The sequence below is a fragment of the Lissotriton vulgaris genome, chromosome 8, assembly GCF_964263255.1.
Source record: "Lissotriton vulgaris chromosome 8, aLisVul1.2, whole genome shotgun sequence".
NCBI classification, from domain to species: domain Eukaryota; kingdom Metazoa; phylum Chordata; class Amphibia; order Caudata; family Salamandridae; genus Lissotriton; species Lissotriton vulgaris.
In genome coordinates this window covers 1,191,944,166-1,191,962,084 of record NC_141696.1, presented here as the reverse complement: position 1 = coordinate 1,191,962,084, position 17,919 = coordinate 1,191,944,166, and the positions used below count along the sequence as shown (strand labels likewise).

Below are 17,919 nucleotides of genomic sequence, written 5' to 3'. Positions count from 1 at the left end.
CATGCAAACTTGGGTGGGAAAACGTGCAATAAAATGCTAAGATAGATACATGAGGGAGAGACAAAAGGATGTGGAATAATACAGAACTTATGAATAAAACAGTTTGTTTAAATGCGTTATACCATGTCACTCTGCTTTATATGGCACTAACACGCCACAATTTTTCTGTGAGACACCGAAAGCCACTGTAAGTGCACAGAAACTCAAGTACAAAACATTTAAGTTATCCATAGCCATCTAAAGAAATATACTGTATTTTACCTTTCTGTTCCCCTCCAGCTAATTGAGTAAATCTAGAATGCTTATTTTATCAACCCTGAAAGAGGATAAATTGCTAAAAAAAAAAAGGATTTTCTTCAACATTTCAATTGGAGTGCAATTGTAGTGTGGTCCTGGGATATCAATAGTAAACCACATTAGCCACATAAAATCTTACTACCCCCAAAAAATTATTTCACTGCAAGGCAAGCAGTGGAATTCCAGTCTGAGGAGTCACTAGAATCCATTTGGGAAAGTTTAGCTTTAGTCATAAGGAGGATTTAAAATGACTGAAAAGGGGTGAATAGTATCGGGGGTTGAACTGCTGCTATGAAGGAAACGGAGCTGAAGATGCTTTGAATGGACATGTGGCTCAAACCCTATGGGACTAGCAAGATAAGCTCACCGCCTCAATCAATGCCTTCCAGCTCAGTGGGATGAACACTTCTGACCATCGGGTTAGTGACAGCACTTTTACGGCAGTGACCACAGATAGATTCCCACACTTCCTTCACCTCAATTTCTAAAGCCCCTTCTAAGAGGAGTTCACCACTACAGTTGCTTCAAGTTTACGATTATGTTTAAGTTTAAGAGGCTGTAGCTATCTATACTTGAGGCAACCACCAGGGAAGATGGCAATATCTAGGACGTTTGAGATAGGGAATAAAAGGCTAGCTTATAGAGTGGAAGAAAAGGGAAAATAAAAAAGACATATGAAACAGAATTGACCAGAAACTTAAAAATGAATAGTTGGAGCTAAACGAGAAACAGTTTGCCAACCTTCTTAAGGTTAAAGAGATGGAAAAGGAAACAGATAGGATTTCAATATTCCTTATTCCAGCAGTCACAGGGGGCCCGATTCACAGAACTAACTAAGACAAAATCCTAAACTTACTACCATTTTGTTATTCACAGAAGGCACTTACTCATTTTGATATTCACAGAAGGCACTTACTCATTTCGGTATTCACAAAAGTTAGGAGTCCTAACTTTAGGACTCCTAAATGCCTTCTGTGAATACGTAAAGTCTCAAAATTAGGATTTTTCTCAGTTTAGTTAGGAATCCTAACTTTAAGAGTAAGAAAGGCTGGTCTCTTTGAAACCTGGATGCTTGCATGAGAAGGAAACTAGGAAAGGTAAAACGGATGAAGGCTATGGATTTTGATTTCTTGAATCATCTTTTGCTGGCTAAACAACTCAGAAAGGAGTCTCAGTGAAGTGCGGGTTAGGAGTCACAAGCTTTTCAGGAAAGCAGTTTCTGCACTTAGCAGTCAACCAACAGACATAACAAACTAAAGTGCAGCACACTGCTTTTCTTTTATGTACAAAGTACTTTAATCACACAGAAGAAATAAATATACAATATAATGAAAGCAGACCGTGTTGCAAGCTAAGCTGTGTTAACACCTTAGCAGCTATGGAACGCCCAGCTCCAGTGCTGAATGTTCCATTGCGCAGGCGCAGTTGGAACGTCCAACGGCCGACGGCAGCACTCCCGAGGTAGTGGTGCCGTCGGCCGTTGGAATAGGCGCAGCACTTAAGGTGTTAAATGGTGAGGAGCTGTAACTGCTTCTTTCCAGGATCCCCTCTCCCCCAACAATGGCTGGTGCAGTATCTACAGTCCCCACCACACTACGGGTTTAGATAGGATTGGGCAAAGATGGCTCAGATACTGCCACAGGTCAAATGTAACGTACAACTTATCTCAATGGCTCTTTATCCCTTTGGTAAAAAATTCAAATATTACCTGCTGGTACTTTAGCATTTTGGCCTGTGCTGCAGACGTGGTTTGGCCTCCTGCCACAATGGCAGAGGTCTCCTCTTCTGTGGGGCGCATCTACAGCCTTGTTAGGGACAAAGTTTGAGAGTGCGATTGGTGAGGCAGGTCTGTGCTGCAGCTCTCATCCTTGGCAGCTGCATCTCTCCAGCCAGCTGCCAATAGATGTTTTTGTGCAGTTACAACTTCCAGAGAAAATCGTTTGTGGTGGTGTCTCTCTGGTAGCTGTGACCTGTGGGACAATCATGGCTTACACTTTGGCTGAGACATGACTTTCACACACAGCATCAACAGCACCAGTCTTTGAAGCCCACAGCAAACTGCAGGTCAATACAGTATATTTCTTGTGGTGCAGTCTTATGCAACTGGTCCAGGTGACGGTGCAAAGAGACATTCGGGGAACTAGACCCATCCATGAAATGGTCACTCCTGGCTTCGCTCTATGAGCAAGTCAGCTTTCTGCGAGTACTCTTCACACCAGCAAAGTGCTAAACTTTCTTTTTGGACGGTCTCTCCAACTGCATAGCTCTTGGTAGACTTTCCGGCACTTCAGTTAGTCCAGAAGCTATTCAAGTACTGTACGATGCCCTGTCATCCTTGGCCAGGAAGAACTTGGATCTGGAACAACGTGAGGCAGTTTGAATCCATTTTAAAACTGATTTTTGACACTTGGGTTGTAGATCCATTCACTTCCTAAGTTTTCAAAACCCACTTGGGTTGGTTCTCTTTTAAATATGAATACCTGGCTGCTCTCCAGACACAGGCTTTGTGCAAAGCGATGGCTCTCACAGTAGTTAGCAATGGGGCTAGCTCTAAATAGGAGTATGCGGAACAGAAGCACACTTAAATGAGAGGCCTCTGCGTCTGGCAGTCATCAGACTTCTTAAAACAGTAATAACAGAAACTATTCTCATCCTTCATCTTGTGCAATGCTAAAACTAGGAGCATTCATGGAAGTATATTTGGGGATAGGTTCATGAACTCGAAAGAGTAGCCATGATGCACTGTTGACCTCTAAGCCAATGTGAGTCGCAGCTTGGCTGATGCGGAATTCCTCATGAACTAGTGCCCCTGCAAGGACTTTTCTTGTTTCCCTGAAATCACTGTCTCCAAGGTCTTTTTTTGCAACTTCATTTTGTCCTTGTAGCTAAAGTACTGAGTACCTTGGTCGGCCTGTTTATTGGGATGGGCTCATTGCCACTTTTGAGGGCGATATTCGAATGACTATGGGTGCTAAAGGGAGCCCATGGGCTTGGCAGTATCAGTGTCCTACATCTTTTCAAGGGCCTCATCAACTTGTTGGCCAAAAATAAAAGGGATACATTGAGTGGTAAATCCGGAGAGATATTGCTGTACCTCAAAGCATAAACCAGAAATACGTGTAGACAGGCGTGTCATCATAAAATGACTCTTGTGTTAATCTGGCGGCATGCCATATACATTGCATATAGAGGGCAGAATATGTCCGTGTTTGAAATGATTTTCCCCTCAGCAACAGTTTCCTAACCTCTCAATATTTTTGTTAAGAGGCTATAAGAGCTCTTTTATTTTGCCCTAGTGGAACCGGTCATAAAGGCATGGGAGTTTGCAACGAACACATAGTTTGCAGCCTCTTTTGCTACCCTCTTTCATGCCGTGTCAAGGCATTTGATTTGTTTGTCAGGGACAAACGGCATGAGTAATGAAAGGTGTAAATATTTCAGAAAAGATATTATTGAACTGTCACCCAAGTCGCTTGTGATCCTGCTTTAGAAGAAATTACTGTTTGCGAGGAGCCTTAATCAGGAGTCAAACAGTAGATAGCAAAATGGTGACAGTCATAAATGCAGCCTATACATTCTATTTATATTTATATAAATGATATCACTGCTGAGATAATGAATGAATTGAATTGGAATGTCTTTAATGTTTTCTCAGGCTTCCTGATTTATGGAACGTGTTCTGTTGTACCATCTTTAAACTGACTACTTAACACATACCATTATAGGTTATTGTGTGAGTTCGAATATATGAACAAAATCAGATTAAACGTTTAGCAGCTCACAGTCACTCTGTGACAGAGGACAAAATGTTCAGAAAGTTGATATTGTACGGCTGCAGTACCACTGTGCACAAATATTAATATCTAGTGCAACACTGCAAACTAAGTTTTTTTCGTTTTGAAGAATGCACAAAGGTAAGAAGAGTTCCTTAAGTAGGATCTGTCAACTGAATGATGCAGTGCTCCAATAAAAATATTACTAAATCACAGATGCATGCCCGTGTCAGTGTTAAATCTGCAGTTAAACTTTGTTGACTGTGTACTCCACCTAATCACCACAACAAAATACTGCGTAGCTGATACAGTTACACTTCTACTCGAGAAGAATTTAGTCAGTGCCACCTTTCCTTTTAAAAACTGTGCATAAACCGTGTGGGGAAAATTGGCAAAGACTGAAAAGTCCTCCGTTCATCACAATGAGGCATATGATACTTACTAGAAAATAGACCTACCAATGCTGCCTTCTCATTCAGCTGAGCACTTTACTATCAATTTCACCAAGACAACATTACCAATTCTGTCCATCCCCCTCCAGGTAAACTTTCTAGATCTGGCAAAAACGTTACTTCCTTCTGTGCAACTGTAATTATTGGGTGTCTTGGTACAGAAAGGTTTATGTGGAAGGAGTGGTCAATGGCACGGACAACTGGGATTATACACTAGTCATTATATCTGCACACGATGCACGCCACAAACTCAATCTGCCGTTCTGACAAACCCTGAAGCTCGCCATCACAAAGGATCAGGCTCTTACTCGGTTGGACAATGCCATTGCTCACATCTGCAATACCAATAATTTCAGCAAAAACTCGGCCATAAAGCTGCTACATCATGCAGTTTCTTGGGTAAAAACTTGAAACAATTTTCCCAATGTGCACCTCTATACGATTGGAGCAATGTCTACCACTCATGCTTAATAACTGAACTCAGCTGTAATAAAACATGCTACCATCAATATCACTGACTCAGTTGCTATGCTCATGAAACAATGCAAATTGCTTAAACCTCTGAATAATTAGTATTGCCTGATGAAGGGTAAAGGTGAGAGTCTTGAAAGATTCATGTCTATCAAAGGATAGGATGGTATGTGTGATCACAATCAGGAGTACAATCTGACACACTCAAAACAAAAAGGATTACTATCAGACATTCAGAAGTAGACATTTTAAGGGAGCCACTCAAAGTGATGTGACCCAGTCTATGGCTGAGACAACATTTCCCATCATGCACTCAAAACCCACACTACAAGACTGCTTCTTTCACCAGCCGTGCGAGTTCGCAGTAGTTGCAATGGATACTGTAAACATAATCGACTATCTAAAGCCTTCACCACTTCTCACGGATTTATACAACACTAAATCCATCAAATTATGCCATGTGAGCATGTAATTTTTTGTGGGCAAAGAGAGGAGTCATGCCATATCTTGAGATTGAAAACCTATTTGAAGAAAGACAACTTGGAAACATTTATGCCGAACACTAGATGGCTGGAGTATGGTGAGCTATGCGACTAAAAACATAAAATCACTAGAAAGATCGGAAACTTTTCTATTTCATCCTAACTTCAACATCTTTAAATATACAGTTGTGTCTATAACACAAATATTTAGGAATTGTAGGAGGTTTAAGATTTCTTCAATGTTATCAGCTTCTGGAGAAGTGTGGCTCAATGATTAGAGCAGCAGACCCTGATGCAGAGGTCTAGCCCAGGACCAGGGTTCAATTCCCCGCCTCGGCGGGTCTTGGGCTCAAAATTCCATGGACCTGATAATTCTCGCCTCGGTGCTTATTCCAATCATGGAGTTCCACTCTGCAACTCTGGGCAATAGCTTGCTTAATCTCCACAACGCTAAGGATGCCTGGTCTCCACCTTGGGGGTGCCCAGGAGTGGACGCCTCACAGGGAAAGCCAGGATGGGTTCCACAGCGGTATTCGTACAAGTGCCTTGAGACCCTTGCGGGTGAGTAGTGCGCTACACAAGTATCAATTTACATTACATAGTGGACAGAACTACCAAATAAATAGAGTTAAAAAAACAGGCACTGGCAATGTCAATAGGTTTAACTTTAAAGTTCTGCACCCTGCCCTGACAAAGCCAAAGAAATCACTCTGAACTTAATCGGGCACACTACTCATAAGCAAATCAACCGGGCACACCCCCTCACTCTGCATGCATTCACACACTTCTGACCATGTGCACAAAGTCACATATTTCACCATGCACCCACACAGGTATATTACTCGCTGTGTACTTACACGGTCACATGTCTCATCATGCAGTTACAAAGCCACACCCAATGCCCCACACTTGCACTGGCAGAATGCTCACCCTGCATTCACACACCACTCATGCAGGCACCGTTCTCACCGGCACTCATACAAATGCATGCCAGGACTCACACATGCATACCCTGCACGGTCACAGGCAGACCATACACTCAGGACCCATAGTAGGAAACGTGGGATGAAGGGTGGGTGGTTGCAAGGGGTACAGTGGAAGAGGAGTGAGTGAGTGGCTTGGCAAAGGGCAGATTAGTGCCAGGGGAAAAGATGAAGGGATTAAGAGTGCAACAATAGAAATCTGGAAAGAACCAGGATTGGGATGGGAGGTAAAAAGAGTTATATAAATAAAGGCAGAGGGATCCCACTGTGGGAATTTCCAAAGGCAAACGTTACAATGGGAGGGAAGTACTGTATCAATAAAGGAATTGCCACACGAGTAGCTGGAGAAAAGGCAAAGATGACAGGATTTCAAGGAAGAGGGCAGCAGGCTGTCCAGAGGGCAAATAAAATAAAATGACAGTAAAAGGGGGCACACAACCTCTGTTTTTCCTTCTCTAAGAGCACTATAATCGAAGAATGCGACGAGGAAGTTTGCTTTATTCACAATTCTCCTTTATCCCAGAGCACAAACATTAAACAAGTTTCCACTTTTTACACCTGCTGTAAGTTGCAATATAACGATATATCAAGGGTGATGTGCAGTGTGGCTAAAACAAGCCACAACGCTCATTTACGATTGTTGCTGCCCTTAATGGTGCACACAATAGAGAGGTACCCGGGGCTGCTTAAAGCCCAGAGGGAAAGATGAAGATCTGACAATTCTGCGCAAATGACCTACCATATGGCATTAAGGCTTGAAGATGCTTTTCTACCCTAAATAGACAAATACCTCTTGAACAGTCAATGCAGCAAGTAGGATGGCCACCAGGGAAAATCCCAGGACAAAGTTGCCCAGACTAATTGGTCCCACAATAACCTAAACATAAAAACCAAAGGAGCCGGATGATGGGAACAGTGCTCCCCCGGATCAACAGATCAGCCCACGGAAACAACAGCTCTTGCACAAACAATAGCTATTTTATTAATTATAGTAAGGGTGGCTTTAATTGCTTACCGAACATCTCAGGTTCCTAATCTGGTTATAGCTTTCATTAAAAATGCAGAGACCTTGAGATACCCTTTTTTGGTATTCACACCTAGTAAACATTTACCAAAAAGTCAGACACCTTAATATATTCTGGAACAAAAAGGTAACAGCGAGTGCACATATGTATGTAACCAGTCGCTCTTACTTGAATTAATATACTAACAGTTCATTATAATTCTCACTTCTTAGGATCTAGATGACTTCCAATAGAACGCTAGACAAGTGTATTTTGACAGTTGCAATTATAATGGTAAACTGACGGTAACATTATATTATATGTAGATCATGCCAATACTTTTCATCACAAATAATGCAAATAGAATACTATGGTATTGTTAGAACCAGCATATAAAATATTTAAAGTTAGCCTTCTTTCTCACTCTTCACCAAAATATCACATACGGATTTAGAATATAAAAAGGTAAACAACACAGCTGGGACGCCAAAGTAGGGGGTGAAACACGTGCTGGCTGGCTACATAAGGATTTATTAATCTTCAGAAATCAAATTGTATTGAACCATAAAACTATACAACCAAGTTATATACCAAAGGATGTAGTTGGAACTTTATTATATGACACATTATTCAAAATACTTGTAATACTGATAAAAATAAAATAAAACTACGTTTATTTAACTAATATTTTTGAAGTATCTTTGCTTTGCAAGAATTGGGATCAAACTGGGAATATATTTGGAATAACAGACTCAATCTAATACAATTTAACTACAAATGAGACTGTAGGCCTTACCCTCAACAAGCATAGAATGCCCTAAATAAAACAGAATAATGAAAAAATTGAAAACTAAAGGCATTAAGAAAGTAGTCTACAGTGGATCGGCCCCAACTAAAGAACTGTATATCCTTGCACTAAACAAAATAATAAAAACGAACTACTGCTAACTAGGTCAAAAGTTGACTCTTCTTACTGAGGTAGCCACTACTTCATAACATCAAAGTCAAGCCACGAAGAATCAAGAAATACCCATCGGTATTATGATGATTTTACCTGCCATACTACTGATGACTCATTCAACATGGCTAGGGAAAAGCACATTCAGTCAATTATATTTCAGCATGTTTGAGGATTTAGCCCTTGCACACTGCTGCGTTATCATGTTATGTTTTAAGGTGGTACCTCTGTTAGGGGAATGGATACCCCCCCCCCCCCAACAGCCAATAGGAGAGGAATACAAGCACACAGGAAGAAAGGAAGCACTCAACTTCTATGCAATCACATTGTGTAAACATGGCTACCAACAGTTAGGTGGAGTCAAAGCCAGTATAAGTAGTACTCTTGAAAGCTCAGGTTTAGTTTGATCACATAAGGTATAGAGAAAGAGGTGCTGTCAAGCCGGACCTAAAAAGCAAATTAAAATATTTTGATACTGTACAAGACTGTAAACCTGAAAGTGTACATTGTGTAAACATTATGGTCATTTTTTGTTCCGCTGCATTTGCTTTTTTACATTTTAACTTGGAACTCCCATTGGAAGAACATTTCGATCGTGGATTAATAAAAATCATATGTCAACACAATACATAATTAAAAGTTAAAAGTACCTGATCAAGAATCTTCCGGCATCGTTTTCTTTCAATCAAATTTATCTTGAAAAGGTCCTCGACAGGATGATAATTATTAGAATCAAGTATATTTCTATAATTCAAAGGAAAAAATGAAGAAAGAAACCAAGTTTAAAGCTCAATGTCTCAAAGAATGTGCACAAATTGCGCACAAAAACAAATCTTCAAAGAAGGGAAAGTGAAGGGCAGCAACACTGAAGTGAACAGAAACAGTAAAGGCTTTTGTGTTAAGTACTATATAAAAAAAAGAATCATTATATTTTACACTCTTCTTTCAAAGTTTCATCATTCAAAACATTTCAGGAAGCTCACAGATAAGACCAAATGGAGAAAAGCATAATTTAGTTAAAACACTAGTCTTAAAATAAATACACTGCTCTTTGAACAGACACTCAAATTCAGCTACTACCTTATGTGTTCACCAAAAGTCAATGGGTCTAATTCACAAAATGCACTTTTAAAGTAAGTTTATTACTTTTCGGTATTCACAAACTGCACTTTTGTAGTAACTTACACTTTTGCACTAAGTCCAGCACTACTAATGGCAAACCAATGGAACTGCAACAGCCTCCCATAGAACATAGTGGAATGGTGGCAGGGGTTTACAATAAAACCCCCATAGGAAGTCAAATTAAATTAAATTATTCAGTAGTTGAAAATAAAATTAAATGATAAAAAAGTACATATTTACTATTAGATTATGAAATATTTAGTAGGATATTTTGAATAAAAAGAATAAGCTAATTAACAATAAATGTGATAATGTGTTACATTATTTAATAGGTTATTAAATATATTATAATTAAATAATAAATGTGCACTATTTTATATCTTTAATATTCACTTATATTTATGTATATTTGCAACTACTTCAAATATTTTAATGTAATACTATTGCCCTCTCCACAGAGAGGTGAAAACTTTAATCTTGATGTTTAAGAAATATGTACAAAGAGAAAAGAGACAATGTTACTATTTCCTCTATCTCAGACAACTCTTTTCTCCCACCATGTTGATTATTATTCATATTGAGTCCCTGCATATTGAATAAACAGAACCCCATTCTTCATTCAAAAGGATGTCCAACACTTTAACTGTCTACCCCGCAGTGACAAAACTAAGCAAACTGATCTGTGAACCCGTTTTAAAAGGGAAGCAGTGCACAGATGATGATAGTGACAACAATATTCCAAAATACAGGGTTAGTATGTGGTCCTCATTCGCTGGCTCCTGAGGCTTTACTAAACCCTACAAGCTAACTTCTTTCTTAATGCCACTACATAGCCGTTTTAAAAGAGAAGCAGTGCACAGATGATGATAGTGACAACAATGTTCCAAAATACAAGGTTAGTATGCGGTCCTCATTCGCTGGCTCCTGAGGCTTTACTAAACCCTACAAGCTAACTTCTTTCTTAATGCCACTACATAGCCTGAAGCACACATCCAGAATCAAAAGCATCACCAACTAAGACCTCATATCAAACATCTTAGTACCGATGTTATCAAATGTAATAGCAATGCAGATGTGCGTTACAAAGGTTTGTGTGCATAAATGAAGAAGAAATCAAACAACTGCTCAGTAGGTAAATACTACAGATTTTACTGGCTTATTGAAGTTGCAATAACTAATAAGTGGTCTGGCGATACCCATTGTCTTTGCCCTGGATGACTAGCGGCGGAGGAAACAGTCATACATGTACTGTTCTTCTGCACGGCATACAAACAGGCCAGGTGTAAATGGATCATACAATTGTGCAGAAATGTGGGTATTAGGAATTACCGCGTATTCTTTAGGATCCTAAAATCTGACATTGATCTAGTCTATGTTGTTGTAATTTCGAAATATCTTCATGCTATGTGGACTAAACGAAGGCATCTGATAAAGACTGGCTCTTAGCCAACTGTGAACATATATCTTGCTATAATTATTCTACCAGCTAGACACTGGGAGTTAGCTCTGTGTGAGTGCACAATTGTCTGTTAACCAGCGGGTTAATTGACAATCTATGTTTTAGACCTATTGAACCTGTTTTGCAATACTTTTTAAAGTTTTTATTTTAAATTATAGTTTTAAACCAAATTTTATTTTCCATAATTTTATTAATAATGATGAAGTCCTAGCGTTATATAATCAATGAGGCCTCTGCATCCCCACATATGCATATACCAGTGTTTTCTGCGATTTTGTATTTTTGTCTACTGTCCTGGATTATATTTTTATTGTTCTGTAAATATAAATGTGCTTATATGGCTGTAATAGCCGCAATAAAGTATTTTGAATGAATGAAGTATATTTTGTCAACTATTATGACATAGCAAAAACTGAAAGTAGATCCAAATGCTTGAAATAACCCCATGTATATTTATTCTAAACTTAATTTTTTTCATAACTTTTAGTTTTGATGCAGATTGTTAGCAATGAAAACTTGACTTGATTAATAACTCGCAGTATAAAACCAATCTACTTGGTTTTAATGCAGTTCTCTGTTCCTCCAGGGCATTATAACTAGGTTAAGTGGCCTCTCATGAGCGGTGCTAATTTGTTCATTTATATTCCAAAACAACTTTTCGTTAATTTAAAATATACCATGGTTAAACAATGTTATCTTCCCTTACTTTTGTGTACACCTTGATTGTATTCAATTACGAAAGCATGGTTTATTTTTAGGATTGTAAATTTATTTTATTTAGGTATGGTCGAACAACCTACCCTATATTGTTCAGCATGGTTAAAATAAATGAGTAATAGCCTTTAATGGTGAAGACCAACATGAAATAAAGGCTGTGGATAAGTAGGGCTGTACACAATAAAATACAGATTTACGATACAAACTCCTTTCCAGTGGACATAAATAAAGTATGTACATTAGCTGTTTCTCTGCAAGATGGATTTTAGTTATAAATTCATTTGAATGCTGGATTCCGAAGACTTACTTATGGAACAACCCAAAAATTATGTGTAATCTCACTGGATGTTTTTGCTTTAATTAAATAATTAGCAACACATCACAAGTGATATCCAAAAGGAAACAAAAAATAAATGCATACGCATTTATATTTCATATGCTGCCACCTTAAACAGCAGGAAATGCAATGAAAACACTAAAATCCAAACAATGAAAGCATACTTACAAGGCCAATAGTTCTAGAGCAACGAGTTTGTCTTTGCTGAAGGTGAAGCAGTTCAATATATTCACTACTTTGGTTGTAGGCACTGCTACCATTTTCTATCAAAACAAAACATTCAAAATAAAGATTAGGCTACCATTCCACATGGACAAAATACCCATCACACATGATCAGAACGAGTTTCATTTAGGATAGTTTGCTAATTTTACTAAAACAGCAATAGGGGACCAATAGAAAACATATCAGAAAAGAAGTGACAAGTGCCTGATGTTCTAAGAACAACACAAGCTGCAAAGTATCCTGATCAATACCTTGTACATGGAATTCGGCTGCAAAATCAATAATAATGTTACGAGTTAGCATTGGTGAGTTAATCTCCAGCAAGCGCTTAATTATTGATAAAACAATAGATATTCCTCCACAACTGTCCAAATAAAGTTGAAAGAATTTGTTTACAAAAGAGTGATTCTACAGATCCTGCACTTTACTTTACAAACAGTTAAGACATTTAAAAAAAAGAAATTAAGAATCAGAACACAAATGTGTGAGATATCTAAAAAAGTATCATACCGTAACTAGTTGTAAAGTTAGGTGGGTCATCAGAAAAGCAGACTCAAGCTCCAATTTTTCTGATAACATTGAATTTTTTGTTAATAGAAAAAATACATTTAGCAGAAAATAGCATCAGTGATTGACATCACTTAAATTCCACTGGGAAATTTGCCATTCTACAGAAAATAAAGAAAACCAATATTTTTGGACTTCGTAAAACAACAACGCAAAATATCTAAGGTAAAGAAAAGGTAAAGAAATACAACAGATCTAGGTCAATCACAGATACAGAACATTGGAGGCCAAATCGCTAAATGGGTTTTCAGCATGGATCAAGTTGAAGTAAATGAAGATTGTTGAGAAACACATATTAAATACGAACCTCTTTTACTTCATTGTATACATGCGCAATGATAAAACATAACTATATTTATAACTGAAGTTCAAATTGAAAGAACCTATAGAGAAGGACGGGCTCACAACCTTATCCTATTTGGAAATGCACCTACTACTGTACTTGCTTCTTAATTTCAGTCACAAAGAAAGATGCAGACATGATCCGTTCACAAAACTAACCAATCACCAATGTTCCTTTCTCTATGTTTACCTCAAAGATGCCTTTCCATTGCCATCCTCCTACCACAGGACTATTCTCATCCAGTTTCCCATTTAGCCAAACATATAGATCCTAAAAGCATCCACTGGGATCATGCCAGCAATTCACCAGTATTGGTTTAATCAATGTGCAAATGCATCAAACCCAGTTAACCGGTTTTCCCACTTACGCACCCAAACAGCAGTTATTACGTTCCTTCAGCAATCCACTCATTAGTATACCTTATCCTGAACTAAAAATCATCCACCACTTGAAAATAGCAAGCTAAATAAAAAAAAACTGCCACTTGCAGTACTTTGATCATAAGGCTCTCAACCTACAGCGAAGCAATTATGCACCTGTCTTCCTGTTTTAGGCACCCCAATATACAGCACTCTATGCATTAGTTAGTGTATCGCTGAATTAAAAAGTTAATTTGAGGTAATACAATTATATTGGCATATACAGTTAAAGAAAGGAGGAAAACATGTACTCACGTGCTGCAGGGCTTTCATTGCTTTCAATTGGGGTTCAGCCCATGAAAAGTACTTTAGTAATTCAACGACCTGAAAAAAGAAGAATATGTACTAAACTCAAAAATTAATACTATCATTTCGATTTCTCAAAATGAATAACCTACCCAAAAGAATCAATATCTAAGTCATCTGCTTCATTCAGTTGATTACATCACAGCAACATTTTATTCTGATAGTAAAACTTCTCATGGGCTCCAGTGGAGGTTAAAAAAGGATAGAATCTCTGATAAATAATGAACTATTAATGGAGACAGGCAAGTGTCAATATACACTATCACACAAGAAATAATTCTACTTTGTGACCAGGTTTGTGCAAGCTATTCTGTTTCATTACTAACTCCCAGCCAATACAGCAGTGGCTTATTACTGGCTAGACGTGCTAATTTCTCACCGTAAAATGTATAAAGCATCACAAGCAATGTTCCCTCTAATTTTTTTCCTCTGTGTGCGGCAGTGGAGGGTCTCTGTGCGCTGCAACCATGGCTATGTGCGCCAGGAACCGAACCTCACGTGTCTGTGGCGCCAAATGCCACTCGTTTTTGGTGCCCACCTGCCCTCTGTCCCACTCATTTTTGGTGCCCTTCTGCCCTCTGTCCCATTGTTTTTGGTGCCCTTCTGCCCTCTGTCCCACTCGTTTTTTTGTGCCTTTCAGCACTCTGTCCCACTCGTTTTTGGTGCCCTTCTGCCCTTTGTCCCATCGTTTTTGGTGCCCTTCTGCCCTCTGCCCCACTCGTTTTTGGTGCCCTTCTGCCCTCTGTCCCACTCGTTGTTGTGCCTTTATACCCTCTGTCCCACTCATTTTTGGTGCCCTTCTGCCCTCTGTCCCATTGTTTTAGGTGCCCTTCTGCCCTCTGTCCCACTTGTTTTTTTGTGCCTTTCTGCACTCTGTCCCACTCGTTTTTGGTGCCCTTCTGCCCTCTGTCCCATCGTTTTTGGTGCCCTTCTGCACTCTGCCCCACTCGTTTTTGGTGCCCTTCTGCCCTCTGTCCCACTTGTTTTTTTGTGCCTTTCTGCACTCTGTCCCACTGGTTTTTGGTGCCCTTCTGCCCTCTGTCCCATCGTTTTTGGTGCCCTGCTGCCCTCTGCCCCACTCGTTTTTGGTGCCCTTCTGCCCTCTGACCCACTCGTTTTTGGTGCCCTTCTGGCCTCTGTCCCACTCGTTGTTGTGCCTTTATGCCCTCTGTCCCACTCATTTTTGGTGCCCTTCTGACCGCTGTCCCACTCGTTTTTTTGTGCCTTTATGCCCTTTGTCCCACTCGTTGTGCCTTTATGCCCTTTGTCCCACTCGTTGTGCCTTTATGCCCTCTGTCCCACTCGTTGTGCCTTTATGCCCTCTGTCCCGTCTGAAGATAGCAAGGCGCGGGTCGCGCCTGGCTATCTTCAGACGGACCTGTTGTGGCCGCCTCTTCAGTCATAGGCCAGTCTTGAGCAACAGCTGACCACTAAGGCCAGACTTTTATCACCTCTGATTGATGGCTCATCCAATCAGAGGGTCTGCTACTTTTGCATCCTGAATACACCTCCAATCACAAACCATTTATGGCGTGTTGAATGCATGGGTAAAGCATGCCCCAGTCCACCCCCATGTTCTCCTGGTATCAGGCTGTGCAACTCCCTAAATAGGAATTTTAATTAACTCCAGCCCAGGAGGCCCCGACCAGTGGGGGAGGGTCCTCTTCGCAGGGTTAGTGCAGCTAAACCCAGATAAGAGCTGAGTGTCTACCCCAGCCCACCAGGCCTTTCCAAGGATATAGGGAGGGGCATGGGGGAGCTGGGATGTTCAGCAAAACTGCTCGCATTCCTCACACTGGCTCAAATCACCATTCTTTCCCTGTACACCCACAGGCTCTCAAACATACATCAGGCAGACAAAGTCAACAGGCCCACAGGCATGGCAAACTGCACAGACTTGGTCAGGAGGGTGCCTAAGTACTCACCCTTCCGGACTATAGATTTATTGCTGCCACCACTGTCAGTCTACCACAGCCTTAATAGAGAGGGCAGTAGCCACTCTATGAAAAATAGGGGTGTACTAGGCATGCCCCCTTGACCTCAGAGCCAAGCTCTACGGTCTCAATCCATGTAAACAGGCAGACCCTCGGTGGACATGTATGATTGTCATGCTCACTGAGGTAGGATATAGAAACTATACAGTAGCTTTTGGGTGACTTGCCTGGAGATTAGCAGAAGGCAGGGGAAGAACTCTCTCCAGAGACATGCAGGAGACTTCCGGTCCCAACACACCCCTTACTTAGATATAGGTTCACTATATCTACCTGATCACTGCACATTTAAACCGATCAGTCACCCCTATGGCAGGCCTTATCAATCCTGAAGGCAGGGTTCTGGGTTTTATGCAAGAGGGTGCCCATGCATGAGCAGAGCCCCTCTGCAGCCTTCGGAATCTATTCTCCGGGGTTCTTCTGTGATGCAGCCTACCATATACTCAAGTGCATTATAAACTCGTGGTAAATGCTAACTTTAAAATGGCTGCACAGAAACCTGTCATGTTTGGGGTCAAAGACCTTGGAATCATACCTCCACACCATTAACTGGTGGGAGAGGTATGATTCCACCCTCCTAGAGGGAGAAATATGACTACACTGGTACACTCAGTACCAGCTTTCTCGACCCTGGAATCACAAGATGGATGCTGCCAGCCACAGACACGCGTCTGCCCTCCTGCTGCTGGGCCGAGATCGATCAGGGGAAGGCATGACAATAGGCTTCCTGTCACAGGGAGGGGTAACCACCTCCCAGACCGGCATTAGTGCATTGGGGCTGGGAGGGTGCACTCAGAGTGCTTTGATGTCTGCACTGAGGGCACATTTGATGTCCCTGTGCCTAGTCCAGCTCATCATCAAAAGTAACTTTATTCGATTGAGTTTACAATCATAAAAGTACAGTTATAAATCATACAATACATATACAATTATTTACAACATTTTGTTTTTCATATAGGAGTTAGCTGCTATGTGCAATAAAACGTCGGTTTTTAACATAAAATCAGTTTGCTTTATGTTGATACCCAAGATGACAACAGTATAAAAATAAGTATTTACTGTGCAGGGGCCGCAAGTTGGGAGCGGATTTTAATACAAGCTTTTAAATAATAAGCAACTGTTTTTGCAACAAAGGGGGAGTCTAAGCATTGTAATGCCAGGAGGGCAGGTCTGCATCTTCTCAGTCCTAATAATCTAAGCAGAGGGACCAACCAACGTTTGCGAGGAATTTCATAAAAGGTGCAAAATAGAGTTACATGTAGTGTAGACTGAGGAGTACAATCGTCACAGGGACATTTGATCAATTCGCGTGACCAGTCAGAGGGCATAGGAAATGAGACAAGACGATAAAAAAAGTTAAATCTTAATCGGGTTAAAACATATCTATCATAATTAGACAAATAAAAAGACAGATAAGGTTGCAGGCCATATGAGGATTGCATCATCGTTAGATGGATAGTCGACTGTTTGCTGATTTCGGAGCACAAACGCAAATCACTCAAATGCGAGACACAAGTTCTTTAAGGACTTTCTTGATATGGTCGTGAGTGATATGGGGTTTGTAAAAAACTCTAGGCAGTTCAAGTCATTCAGAAATTTAAAAACGTACAATAGCCAAGGAATCTTTTTCCAATGGGTCAGAGTCAGACAGTCTGTTATTAACGACCGGGTTAGGAGACATTGCTCCTTAGTCCATATACGGTGCCAAAGGAGAATCGGTTGGTACCTTATGATGTCAGATAGGTAGTCCCAACCGAGCTCTATATGGCTACCGTAATTGGAGGCACTTCTGGGGAGAGCTAATATGTACTTCAAAAAATCATTTTCAACTACTTGGAGCTCATGGACAGGGGCGTAGCCCCATACACCTGCTCCATAGGTAGCCACACTCATGCACTTGGCTTGATAGATTTGCAATATTACTGCAGGAGCGGGCTTGCCTAGCTTCCTTGAGAATGAGGTCAGTGCTGATGTTGTGCGCTGGAGCTGCAGTTTCCTGCTAGATATAGCAGG

The 17,919-nt window shown here is 40.4% G+C and overlaps 1 protein-coding gene across 2 annotated transcripts in view; it reads right to left on the bottom strand.

Annotated features, from left to right (window-relative positions):
• The window catches only part of PROSER1 (proline and serine rich 1), a 216,685-nt gene that overhangs the window by 151,126 nt on the left and 47,640 nt on the right, over positions 1–17,919 (bottom strand). For both annotated transcript variants that reach the window (XM_086935064.1, XM_086935065.1), the window contains exons 3-5: positions 13,865–13,933; positions 12,224–12,318; positions 9,071–9,164 (exon numbers count right to left, since the gene is read on the bottom strand). In XM_086935064.1, the coding sequence (XP_086791190.1) occupies positions 9,071–9,164; positions 12,224–12,318; positions 13,865–13,933 (258 nt within the window). The remainder of the gene's footprint in view (positions 1–9,070; positions 9,165–12,223; positions 12,319–13,864; positions 13,934–17,919) is intronic.